General features: G+C 40.3%; 1 protein-coding gene across 3 annotated transcripts; it reads left to right on the forward strand.

The window, feature by feature from the left end:
* The first annotated feature begins 2,805 nt into the window (after positions 1-2,805).
* On the forward strand, positions 2,806-9,505 carry LOC120111877 (nuclear transport factor 2-like). Of its 3 annotated transcripts, none has more exons than XM_039129960.1 (9): positions 2,806-3,137; positions 3,237-3,374; positions 3,553-3,841; positions 3,947-4,191; positions 4,937-5,117; positions 5,215-5,336; positions 5,457-5,522; positions 8,362-8,428; positions 8,774-9,505. In XM_039129960.1, the coding sequence occupies exons 1-9, from the start codon at positions 3,087-3,089 to the stop codon at positions 9,064-9,066; spliced, it is 1,452 nt and encodes a 483-aa protein (XP_038985888.1). In that variant the 5' UTR covers positions 2,806-3,086; the 3' UTR covers positions 9,067-9,505. The 3 variants fall into 3 exon arrangements, with proteins under 3 accessions (XP_038985888.1, XP_038985889.1, XP_038985890.1); XM_039129961.1 differs by having other exon boundaries at positions 5,460-5,522; XM_039129962.1 differs by having other exon boundaries at positions 3,947-4,092.
* The last annotated feature ends 4,442 nt before the right edge of the window (positions 9,506-13,947 follow it).

Here is a 13,947-nt window from a genome sequence, read left to right on the forward strand (position 1 = left end):
CCATCAAACTTTACCTTGGCATGACAATGGACAGTCGAGCCTGCCGATCAATAAGAGAAGGATTAGAGGAGTGGAAATGGAATAGAAAACCTCAATGCACTTTGCATTAACATATTCCATAAACAAATAAAAGTCCATCATAAAAGGTCGGCCATCTTAAGCTTTGCTTCTTGTTTCCTCAAAATTTATTACAATGGAAGGGGGAGAGGGTCAGAAATATTCTCTGGGAGGAGGAATTATTGGTTGGACCAAGTCCACCTGCTCAATAATTAGTCAATCCAACTATAAAGCAACATGCACAAATACGGATAAAGAAGCAGGAGGAGAGAAAAGGGAGTCGGAAGGGCATTTTATGCATTTTGCTTTCTAGTTGGACTAGTCCACTGCTGAGCTGGTGGACTTGATTCAATCGATAATTTTTCCTCCATAAGAGGGCATGAATAGAGAAGGACCAATTGATCAATCGTAGGTATCCATGTATGGTAGGATAGTTATGATTGTATAGGGCCCACGTATCATGTGGGGCACATTGCCTCGTGTACCACATGAGACCTGCACAATTTTGGCCATGATTGATTGATCGTTCCTCTCGGGTTCAATGCCGAACCAGAGAGGATCCAAACTTGAGATGATAACCCACATGTTATTGTACACCTTGATAGGTTAAACATACCCTACCACCAACTTATGTTCAATTAGGTGCAAAAAATAAAGTTTTTTAAAATATTATTTGATTTTTTTTTGCTATGATTATTACCTTAGATAGATTAAATGATGGAATAATCATAAATTTTAGATAAATCTATATAAAAATATAAAATTGAAAAAACACATAAATATATTAACAAATAATTAGTTCACATAAATTATTTATAAAAAACAATCATTTGAACTCTAGATATGAGATCACAACTGTCCATCAAGTACTCTCTCATCTCGATTGTTAGGTCAAGCGAAACACTCTCTTGCCCCTCGTGCACCTCTAGAGAGAAGAAAACTAGCGGATTTGAGGAAATAAAATCCTTAAATCCTAGGATCCTCTAAGCTCAAACCTTGGATTTTTTTGTTGTAAATGCTCGGGATGGAACAAGGGATTCAAAGGAGAGGGAGAATTGGAGGATTCGATTGCACTTGCTGGGATTTGGAGCTCGAGAGAGTGTGTGGGATGGGGGAGGGGATTGGGGTAGCTGCACAGATCAATGGGTACATTTCCATTGATTGTGGAGTCCCAGGCAAAATAGCCTCCACACCCAAATTTAAGATGGCCTCCAAGCAGGGTTGTGTATAAAAATGGTGGAACCACGAACCTAACCCAAACTAGCTTGGTTTATATCCTTTTTTTTTGAAAAAAATTGGGTTTAATTTGAAAAAAATTAATCTGAAAAAATTGGTTTGTTTTCAATTTAAATTTTTTAAAAATCGGTTCAAATCAATTCAACCCGATCCAACCCTACACACACACACACACATACATTCAAACCAATCCTACCCAACCCAACTCGATTCAATCCACATGCATCTACATATAAATTTTGATTTTTTGATTTTTATTTTCCTATTTTTTATATATAATAAAATTCTTTTGTTTAGATTTAGCTTATCTTGTTTAGTCCAATCTATTGAATATCAATCCTATATAAAATAATTTTTTTTTATATTTAGACTTAGTCTAGCCTATTTATCCTAGCCTATCAAATATCGATCCAATAAATTAAATTGAATCGAACCAAATTTTTGGATTGGCCTCATGCAACTTTTTATAGATGGTTAGTTTGATTTTGTTTCAATTTTATAGAACCAGTTTAAATCGGTTCAATTTTGAATTTAGGTCCAAACCAACACAACCTGACCCATGCACACCTCTACCTTCGAGCCTTGCATTTCCCTATGTAGGAGCCCGTGACTCTTCTACATAATCTATGTTTTATATCATACGTCGAACTAGTAACATACGGTGAAGATGGGCTATATAGATGTTTCTGCCTCTACCTTCAAGCCTTGCATTCCCCCCTGTAGGAGCCTGTGACTCTTCTACATAATCTATATTTTATATCGTACATCAGATTGGTAACGTACAATGAGGATGGATTATATAGATGTTTCGGTGTGGACGGTTGCACCGTGAGATTTGGTTAAGTTGCTTCATGTTTGGAGGATGAAGTTGAAGGGTTGGAAGATTTAAAAGTTGGATTAGTTTTATTAAAATGTGGCACTTGGGAGATACAATATATGGGTGTGTCTTTTGCACCAACTAAAATATTTTTTTAATTTTTAATTTTTTGATAAATATATTTCTCTCGCTCGTAATTTAAGAATAGGAAGTAATATTTTTATAAAAAAATAGTTATAGATTTTAATATTTGAGATTACTAAAGGTGTATTTATTTTTATACGTGGTTAAAACATGAAGAGAATCGACAGAATCTACGTTGACCTTGTGTAAAGTACATATCTTTTTGTGAAGATTTTGTTCTCATCGACAGGCAGATAAATAAATCGGGTAAAATGCCGGCGCAGCCATCGCTGCTCCATCCCACGTGCATTGCACACGTGCGGTGCAATCTCATTCCAGCTTCTCCGGACGAACTCGATGCCAAAGTGCCCCAAATGGACACCTTCTGATGTCACGTGCACAGGAATCATAGAAATTTCCATACGGAAATCACATCGACCGTCCGCTTTAATCATCACTCACATCTGGACGCCATTTCTATGTTCCCGCATAAAAACTCTATGCGTTCGATTGGAAGTTTGCTTCGCCGCCTCTGCGTTATTTAAACGGCATTGAAACGGAAAAAGGAACCAAGAAATATAAACAGAGCTCTCCCTGTCCTTCCCTTCGTTCTCTCTCGAGTTGTCGTTTCTTGGCCCCCCAGATCCTAAGACCCCAAGCCCTTGGGAGTGCTCGACGGATCGAAGGAGGAAAACCAAATTTCCTCGTCTTTTCACTCCAATCCCTCCTTTAATCCGACCCCCGGGGCTCGATTTCCATCGATCCGTGACTCTTTTCGTTGATCCGCGGCGCTTGCTCCGTTTCCCGGCGAACTAGGGTTTGTTCCGGTTCTTGTCGACCTTCGACTCGCGGCATGGCGTCCGAGCAGCTGGCTCCTGGCGGATCTCCCCCCTCTGCTCAAGTGGTAAGCGTCTCGATCCGATTGGGCTCTGTTTTCCTTCTTCTTGATTCAAGAGTTCGAAGAAAGGTTCGTTGCTATGCTGATTTATTGGATTGTTGGTAGGTTGCGAACGCCTTTGTTCACCAGTACTACCATATCCTTCACCAGTCTCCGGAGCTGGTCTACCGCTTCTACCTGGAGAACAGCAAGCTCGGCCGCTCGGAGGCCCAGGGCGTCATGAGTTCGATCACCACCATGCAAGTAAGCTTGTCCTTGTTTCTTGTAGGAATTTAACATCTTTGAGTTTGATTGATGAGAGAAAGTAGAGAAAAATAAGAAAAAAAATGAAGACCGATCTTTCTTGATGGCAACTCTTGCTTTAGGTTTTTCTTTTCTGATTTAATTGATTTTTCTGTTGCCTGGTTGGATTGATGGGAAGGCGATCAACGAGAAGATACTGTCTATGGACTACAGAGAGTTCGGGGCAGAGATAAAGACGGTGGATGCTCAGGAATCGCTTGATGGTGGGGTGCTCGTCCTCGTGACTGGGTACCTCACAGGGAAGGATAACATCAGGAGAAGCTTCACTCAGTCTTTCTTCCTTGCCACCCAGGATAAAGGTTACTATGTCTTGAATGATATATTTAGATATGTGGAAGAGGCTGACGAGCAACAGGGGATCTCTGGGTTGGTGAATGACACTGGTGTGACTCTAGCACCCCAGCAGGGTATGATTCGGAAGCCACCAAATACTTGATTTATATGGAAATTTATGTGTTCCATTACTCATCTTTCCCTATTTATTCTTTTTTCCTGTTCTAACTTATGTGCAGAGGCTCCTCCACCACAGGAGCAACATGTGATTGAGCGGGCAGTGTTGCATCCAGGAGAAGAGGAGGAAGTGAATGAAGAGGCAGTGTATAATCCTTCAGAGAATGAGGATGGTTCAGTTGTGGAGGAGGAAGCACCAGTAGCTGAGGTGATTGATGAGATTCCAAACAATTCTCAGGCAGTTTTAGCTGATTCAAATTCTGCTACAGTCCAGGAAGAGGCACTGAAGAAATCATATGCGTCCATTGTAAAAATCTTTTTTGCATCCTTAAGGCTTTCCTTCTATTTACTTCTCCATGACTTGCTAACTATTAATGCCTGATTAGACATTGTTCCTTTTTCTTGTCATGTAGTTTTCATGAAATCATTTCCATTTTGTCACTGACACGTGATAAACTTTGAAAGGATACTGTGTAAAACTTCTACTGCAAATCTCCAGAACCGATAAGCCATGTCGAGGGAATCCTGTCCTTTCTTTTGCTAACTTGCACATATCCTATCTGCTTTAGACCTTCGACCATAGTGTTTTAATGATAATTCTATCCATAATTCTAGACTTAGAAATTTGTAATGTTCATGTTCTTCTCTTATTATATTTATTTATCCCTTAATGAATGGAAATCTATATTTATTTAAATCCTAGTGATTGAATTTAGATCTTCAACTTATTTTCCTCTACTTGGAAGATGATGACAACTTCGGTTATTATGTATTTGTAAGTTGACAAGAATTTGGCACATTGCATGCTTGTTTTCTTAATGTTATTTGTTTTCATCCATAAGCAATTAATTATCAAAATATTTCTATTTGAAGCGTGTTAGTCTTAGTCTGTCAGAGCTGCATGCGATGCTCTAATGAGGAGTGTAACAAGGAGCAGGGTTTCGACAAGCATATAGCTGTCTTCCCATCTAAAAATTCAATATCATTGCATAACAATGTGGAACAGTAGTGTTGCAGCAGTTCTCGTGATCTTAGATGTTTCACTAATGTAGGTGAAAGTCATGAAGGACAACGTTGCTCCTTTATCGATTCCAGCATCTGCACCTGCCAGGCCAACCCCTTCTAACTCAGACCAACAGGCAGCCCCGGCTTTTACAGCAGCTGCAGCACCGGAGAATGTTGCTGCCAGTTCTAGTGCTGTTGAAACAAAAAATACTGCCCAAGAGTCAGAAGGTTGTGCAGATTTCTTGCTAAAACTATGAAGTATTTTGATTTTGTACAAGTCTGATATATTAAGTATGATTATCGCTATCCATTTGCTTCTTTCCAGTTGATGGTCATTCAGTTTACATAAAAAATCTGCCTTTGAATTGTACTCCTGAGCAACTCCATGAGGAGTTTAAGAGGTTTGGACCTATCAAGCCTGGTGGCATACAAGTTAGAAGCCATAAGGTCTGCGTTAACCTCTTCAATTTTCTATGCTCTTTGTTATTTTCTCGAAATTTGTCATTGACCGTTGCATAACTTTTATTTTCTTGCGGCTAAGGTGTATCTATTTTTCATTATTTACAGCAGCAAGGGTTTTGCTTTGGCTTCGTGGAGTTTGAGGTGACTAGTGCTGTCCAAAGTGCAATAGAGGTACTCATACATATAACACTTCTGGCTTAACTTCTTCTGTTATGCCATGGTTACTTGGAAGATGAATTAATTGACTAAAGAGGGTATTATCTGCATATCTATGAATTTTTTTGTGTCATGATCATGTATGCCTAGTGTGACAAACGTTCTAGGAGACTATTACTTAGGATCTGCTATTTTGTTCATCTGGCCTCATTTCTTCTATCCTATATCTTCAATGCCCTTTTTGCTAATTTTATTGTGACAGTCGAGGTTTTAAATCCCGTAGAATGGGCTTGTTTCGATTTTCTCATGGAAGGGGATATGTTGCCATCTTGATCCGTCCCAACATTTGGAACAGAGGATGTCCCAAGATATGCCAATTGGGATGTTGGGACGATGGCGGGACGGTCCTGTCATGACAGATGAGATGGTACCCCATCCTAGTGTCCTGCGAGACGTCCTGCCGGAACTTGAATCCTTAGTGACCGTAAATCTATATTGTGTAATTGTGGATTTTGCTACATTTTTTGTTGAATTCTTTGGAAAGACTATCATGTTTTAAAATATTCTCTGATGTACTAGAAATTGCAATCTAGTTGTTGAGGTCTTCTAGAATTGATGCTTCATCTTTCTTTCTAGTTCTCCTCTGATGTGATTTAGGTATCTGTGTTGATAATTGTTGATGTATGTAATCTAATGCTTTTTCTTTATTTTACTCAAACTTTGGATGTGTCAAACCATGCTTTTTCTAGTTCTCCTCTGCGTATCAAGCTGATGGCATTAGTAGGTTCTTGCTTTGTGGTTAGTAGGTTGTATCTTCATTTCCCTCGCACTCTTTTTGCAGTTTTAAGACATTATTTGCACTGCTTGCTCATTAGCCTTGTATACTAGACATGCTTCAAATGTTTTAAGCCGCCTGCTTTAAAATTCATGACCTAATCTTTTACCATTGGAGCATCCGGTGGTAATGTCTCTTTCTCCACAAATTTTGTTGTAACATTGTTGCTCTTACCTTTGCTAATATGTGTTGTTCCTGCTAACTCAATCTGTTGTCAGTCAACCTCACAAGCTAGAACATTGCCCGCCTCATCAACACATGCCAAGAGTACCTTTCTGTGGGTCTTTTAACTGTTGGAGCTTTATTTCTAGGTTTTTCAATGGTTGGACCTTGTTAGTACATCAATCTAGTCGTCTTGTTGACTTGTGATGGTTGTAGAGTTACTAATTCAGCTTTGAGAATCTTCTAGTAGAATCAGCTGAAATGCAGATTTACATTGCCACAAGCACCTTTTCTCCTTGACCTTGGCTCATTGATTATATTGGTGTATTATCCAGGGTCAAAGGAACCAGTACCGGGCACCGTACCGGTTCTCCGATAGAACGAGTCGGTATGAGTCGTGCCGAGCCCGTACCGAGAGAGGGCACCTACTGGAGCCGGAGAAGGAGAAGAGAAAGAGAGAGCGAGCGGGGGAGAGAGGGAGAAGGAGCGGCGGCGGACACCGGTGGAGGGCCAGAGGAGGCTGCGTCCTCCGCCCCCGTCGGAGTCCGCCGCCGCCGGAGTCCGCCGCCGTTACTTCTCCCTCACTCCCTCGCTCGCTCTATCTTTCTCTTCTCCTTCTCTGGCTCCGGCAACGTGCCATTTTTAAAGCCGAAACCGTACCGGTGATCTACCGGTACAGCTCGGAACAAGCAGAACCGTCCGGTTTGGGACTGTTCCGCATTTCATGGTATTATCCTTATGCGCATGACTCGTTTGTTGAATACATTCATGCATTTTGGCTCATTCTATGGAACTTGACATCTTAGCCCACTTGTCTCCGGTTTACCCATATCATTGCTTGGACATTTTCTCCTAAATTTTTATTCCCTACCTAGATTCCATATATTCTGCACATCTTATTCATAGAAAACACTTGTACATGATTTATCTCGAGTTTGTGGGAGTTGCCAAAGAGGCATGCAGTAATTTTTTATTATACAGTTGGAGCATACACATATTCAGCGTGATGTCTTATTCATACTTATATTTCTTTATGCTTCTGCGATGTACATACATATGGATTGTATGCAGTAAGTTTGTACATGTTTTCGTACTGCATTCTACATTGTTTATAAAGCATACCCTTTATTGGAGTTTATATCTGAGTTCATGCTCTAACAAAATGTGTATAGTCTAATTGTTTCTCAAGTTTCAACTTTGAGGACTGAAACAGGAGCTAAAATCCTCTGGTGATGCTTTTGTTTGCATTGTCTTCTATGTGAATCTAACAATATGTAACTGGAAAGATCACTGGTACCCAAACAATGGTTGGTCCTTGTTGCTTCCTTTGGCCACTAAAAATTTTCAGATTTACAAAGCTTTTCAAAACGTGGAGGCAGGTCTGCATATCAAACGTGTGTAGGAACAATGATTTAATTACAAGTTTGGTTTTGTCAGATATATTTCTAAACTTCTAAATGGTGAACTAGATTAGTTTATCCAGTAAAATAATTCTTTATTAATGCTTGCCAGCTCTTTTAAAGGAATCCAAATGTTCGATATTTTTATGGCCTGTCATCTGGTTATTATCCATGCCAAAAAATAGTACAATTATCTATATTCAAATTTCAAAAATGGCAAGCAACTTTTGGCTGACTTTGGCAATATACACAATACTAAACATTTCATGGTCAAATTTTTTAATAATACTTGAACACTCCTTGAGAATACCTTACATTTTGGGACCCCTTGCATTTTGGTTATGCCGTTATGGCCTGTTTCCTTGCTACAGTTTTCATTCTATTTTTGATGTTTAGCCAGTTATGTTCTTTTGCATGCTTTTGAGAATTTATGAAATATATGTTTTCACTTTTTCAGGCGTCGCCCATAATGATTGGTCGTCACCAAGCTTTTGTCGAGGAAAAGCGGCCTACTGGTTCACGAGGCAAGTGGAATGCTCTGTTCTGATTCCTAGCCTTGATGTGTTCTATCATTATTCCATTTATAAATTGGCATTTATAATATTTAGCTTATTTTAGAGAATTCCCCATATCAATAGCACTGGGAATTCGTACACATTACAAAATTTGTGGATTCTTAAAATTGCCCGGTTGAAGTTGCCATCTGAGGACACGAGTGGACTTTATTTCATTGGTCTTTGGAGGCATATTAGAATTGTGACAATAAATATAGAAATGCACATGACCCTGCCTTCATCTATTTGAATTCTGTATGACTACATCCAGTTGTTGGATTCGGCAAAGTGTAATGGTTCATTTGCTCTCTGCAGCTAGCAATGGAGGAAGGTTTCTTTCTGGCAGAGGTGGGTTCCGAAATGATGGTTTGAGAGGGCGTGGGAACTATGGTGGTGGGAGGGGCTACGGAAGAGGGGACTACAGCAGCAGGGCTGATTTCAGCAACAGAGGTGCTGGAAGGGGAGGATCTTTAAACCGTGGAGGAGGTGATGGTGGATATCAAAGAGTTGATCGTATTGGATCCAGCGGTGGTCGTGGAAACAGCTCTGTTTCACTGCCAAGAAATGCACCCGAAAATGTTGCACCTCGTGTGCCGGCTCCAGCTTAAGGCAGTGAATGAGAGAGCGATGGTGTGTGCTTTTACGCTTGTTTGAACGGTTGCCATTCATCGGTTAGGATCATTATACTTTGACAGGCACACGAGGTGGGAGCATCTCCTGCCTACGTACTTTGCCATTCTCCTGCCTGTTGTTTTGTCCTGTGTTTTTGCATTACGTAGGATTACTGGTGGTTACGAGTGTAGAATATGGATAATTCTTTTCATGGGATAACAACGCATCTCTATTTGTTATGTCATTTCTAGGATTTGATTTTATTACTGTTCTTTCCCACCCACCCACCTGCTGGAAAGGAATAATTTTTCTTTTTTTGATTCCTCCCTTTTCTTAGAGCTTCACTGGGTTGTTGACAGCTGACTGCTCTGTGAGTTGGATTTTGTTATATTTTTAATCGTCGTATGATGAAAATGGGCAATGATCTTTTGATCATCGGAGCTCGTAGTTCTGACCAATTTTGTATCAGATGCTTGTGTTGCGTTATTGTATTATGGGGTTGTATTTCTTGGTCCTGCACCTATTTGATGCTGTTTTGCTGTTCAGAGAGGAATGCTGTGGTCAATGGGCATTGTGAATCTTGCGAAATTTTATTATTCTATGGTCCATTTTTCCGATTTGCTCTTACTGTAGACAGCCTACTGAATCTCAAGACTGTGCAAGGTCACTTGGGGTAACGGGTTGGAAATGGGATGAGACCCGTTGGGGAGTTTCAGTTTTGGGTCAGGTATTGATTGAGGTTGTTCTGCCAAAATGTTGGTCGGCCTTGGCCCTTGCAAACACAATCCGATTCAGTTTGTCCAATCCTGAAGCCCAAGTCCGATTGCAGGCTCGAAGCCCAGGACAGATTTCCGCGTGGAGGCCAGTTCCCTATCCCCCGCGTGATCTCCGCCCCATCCTCTTCCCCTTTCTCCGAAAATTCCTCCATTCGGCTCGTACGGCCACTTTACCAGCCCTCTCTCCCTTTATAATGGCTGCTTGCCTTATTCTAATATAGTTACAGCCAACAGAATCAAAAGCAATAATTTGGCATAACTGTGGAGGAAGGATATTCTAGTCGGTCCATGGAACTCCTCCGGAGTGCTGTGCTGCATAAGATGCAACTCAGTTGGCAGTCTTGTTCGCCTTCTTATACGCATACACTGTATGAAAGGCACTGCAGTCTCTCACCATTTGTCGGATATCGCCGAGTAGAGAACTCCCATCCCCCTCCTCACATAGCCAATTGATCACCATGGTCGAGTCGCCCTCGAGGATGATACGCTCCACCTTCAACTTCCGTCTCGCATAGGAGATGTCTGCCAATGCTGCCTTGAGCTCTCTCCTATAGCTAGCAGCCTATCTGTGCTTCGCCAGCCCACAGCAATGACCTATGAGTCATGACTTCTGATCATGAAACCCACTTCTGCTTTATCTCATTACTAAAAGCACTATCATCAAAGTTTACTTTAAGATGGCTAAGACAAACCTGGGCGCTGAATCAACAAGTGGGGGTCCTCTCTCCTTTTATGCTGCACCCAAAACAAGCCCTCCGATTTCATCTCTACTGCATCTGCCCTGCAGTTGCCGCCCCTGTCGCCACCATATGAAAACCATTTGGGGTTTGGGCTGGGTTTTCAATGGGGCTCGGGCCGAACCCTCAACTGTAATAGGCTTAGACTCGGCTTGAAGCCCAAAGAAACCCAGCCAACCCGCTTCCAGCCAATTTGGTGATGGTTAGGTTGGTAGTGCTGATGTAAAAAAAAGGCTGTATGAACAAATATTTGCCAGATTGGAAGTTAGCATATTTGTTAATTTCTCCATTCGTTATCTTTTTTGCATTATTGTATATAATATTAACTCGGGCTGCCAAAAGCCGTGATAACGTTGTTATGTTGATAGAATATAACACCGTTATTTAAAGACAGCCCGGTAGGCCAGCGTAATTAGAGTCAGGTTGGCTGATTTGAGGGACATGAGTCGGACCGAAGCGGGAGGGGAGGAAAAAGGATTACCGTTCCGCTTTTATGTGGCACGTCACGTATTTTGGATATGATGCAGAGGCTAAACAAAAGAAACAATTGGTTCCAACCTAGAAACTAAATTTCAATGATCCCACACTTAACAGAATCCATACATTACTTTTGAGATTGAATCACCTCAACATAAGAAATATTGAAGCGTCCAATCACCCTTACCAATAAGAACAATATGCCTTGGACTCTTATGATCTATTTCTATGCTGCATACAATATGGTTTGGAAATCAATTATTCATAGAAATGATGAACACTCTAGGTGTAAATCTACTATAATATGGTTTGGAAATTCGAGCAGAGCTACTGAATCTGCTTTAACATTGATGCACACAATGAATACCGGCACACAATGAATCTGCTTTAAGATGACTGACCTAAGTGGAATGAGCCTTGATGGTTTGCAATTGCACACTATGAGGTTAAAGGCAATATCGTTCGACAGAGCAGCAGTGACACTCAAATCAACAGCCTACATATCAAAATCCATGAAACATTCGAACGAAATGCCAACATCAAACCTCTACACTAAAACAACTCCTTTAAGTATGATCACTCCAAGATAGCACAATCCATTTTTACAATGTGCATATGGCTCCAAATTTAGCTTGAATCATCAAAAGCCTCAAAATGTGATCCTCTGCATAAAATTATATGAACAAGCAATAATAACCTAAGTCCTCATCCAAAAAGCTAACCAAAAGTTCTTACTTGGATTCCTCGCCTCTGTATAAATATCTAAGATCTTTCTAGTGCATAATCGGTAAGAGAATAAAAACATAATAGCACAGGTCCTCCTGCACTCTTTCTTTTTAAGCCCTAGTGTGCCCACTATATTAAAGATTCAAATCTAATCAAATGCAAATCCAATCACAAATATTACAATATAATTGGCTTATACTCGGTCTCAAAAAAGTTGTGCTGCAATGTCTTTTGGTCACCTATGGACTATGGGCCAGTTCCCTCTAATACCATATGTAGCGGCTTAAGAACTCATCCAAAAAGCTATCCAAAAGTTATTATTTGAATTTCTTGACCTTATCTAAATATTCAAAGTCTTCTTTATGCATAACTAATGTGGCACTAAATATATATTATTACAAATGGTGTCAATACTAACCTAGGCCACAATCCATATTAACTAGGGGATATTACAGCACAACCTTTGAGAGCCAAATATGATATGGTGTCTGTGATTGAATTTGAACCTGTAGCCTAACAATGATACTAAAGCTTAAATGGAAAAAGTATCTAAGAACCTCTGCCAGCACTTACTTATTCTTGCGTCAATTATGCATTGAGAAAATCATGGATACTTACACAAAACTAAAGAATGAAAATAACTTCTTTTGGCTAGCTTTTTGGATGGGGTCTTGGTTCGTTACATTGCCTATGTGATATGCACATAGATTAGGAGTTCTAATGCCTTTATAATTCAAATCCTACAAAAAAAAAAATTCTATTTGTTTCCGCTCCTAGCTGTTTCAAAATCTTACTTGCCTTCTAGTTAGAAAAGAATTATATTGCTTAGAGTTGAGCTAGTGATCCAACTAATGCCAGAGTAACAACCATCAACAATCTTATAATGATACAATCTGTGCTATTAGATTGAGAAATGATATAATGTCACCAGCCATGGAACCCGTCTAATGGCAGTTGTTTACCATCAGAAGACCTGAAGCACTCTCCACCAGTTGACCTTGTTTGCATTTTAGAGGTTCACTCCCGAGGTTTATCCTCATCAAGATATATTAGTCTCTTTTCCAATCACGACCTATTCTGCATTATTTATTTTTTTGGTGCAAAACCTATTCTGCAATTAAAGATAGCCCAAGTGTCTTTTCTCCAAAATTTCATAACCATCTAATGATCAAAGGCAGCATTAATCTTTCTATCTTCTTTCTTATAAAAATGATTTCTTATTGCGTTACCAGTCTCCTGTGAAAAGCAACTCAAGACCTAGTTCACAAAGTTGTCCGACGGATATGATTATTACTGGTGACGATCTTTCTGATATTCATGAGCTTAAGCAGTTTTTGAGTCAGCACTTTGAGACAAAGAATATTGATTCTCTCAATTATTTTGTTGGACTGGAGGTGTCTCCTGCCTCTGACGACCATTATCTTACCCAAGCCAAGTATGCTTCTGATCTTCTTTCTCGTGCTAGTCTTACTGATTGCAAGACAGCTGACAATCCCTTAGAGTCCAACGTCAAGCTTCGTGCTAGAGATGGGGAGCTCCTTCCAGACGTTACTCTTTACCGACAACTCGTTGGGAGCCTCATTTATCCCACTGTTATCAGACCAGATATTGCCTATGTTGTACATCTTGTCAGCCAGTTCATGACGACTCCACGTTCTATTCGCTATGCAATTGTTCTTCGCATCTTACGCTATATGGATTCATGGACTTCATTTTTCTTCTTACTCATCCCTGACATTATAGGTTTATTTTGATGCTGATTGGGCCGGTGACCCTACTGATCGTCGCTCTACCACTAGTTTTCTTTTCTTTGGTTAACTCTCTCGTTTCTTGGCAAAGCAAGAAGCAGACAGTTGTTGCTCACTCTAGCACTAAAGCTAAGTATCGAGCCATTGCTGATACTATTCCTGAACTTCTTTGGCTTCGTTAGCTTTTCCAAAATATGGGTGCTCCTCAGCAGTCGAGCACTCCAATTTATTGCGATAGTTATAGTGCCATTCAGATTGCTCACAATAATGTCTTCCATGAGCGCACCAAACATATTGAGATCAATTGTCATTTTGTGTGTCATCATTACAGGAGGGCACTCTTCGTCTTTATCCTGTCGCTTCGGCTGATCAGCTTGCGAACATCTTCACCAAAGCTCATCCTCCTGACATCT

Source organism: Phoenix dactylifera, chromosome 9, assembly GCF_009389715.1.
Source record: "Phoenix dactylifera cultivar Barhee BC4 chromosome 9, palm_55x_up_171113_PBpolish2nd_filt_p, whole genome shotgun sequence".
Classification (NCBI taxonomy): Eukaryota; Viridiplantae; Streptophyta; class Magnoliopsida; order Arecales; family Arecaceae; genus Phoenix; species Phoenix dactylifera.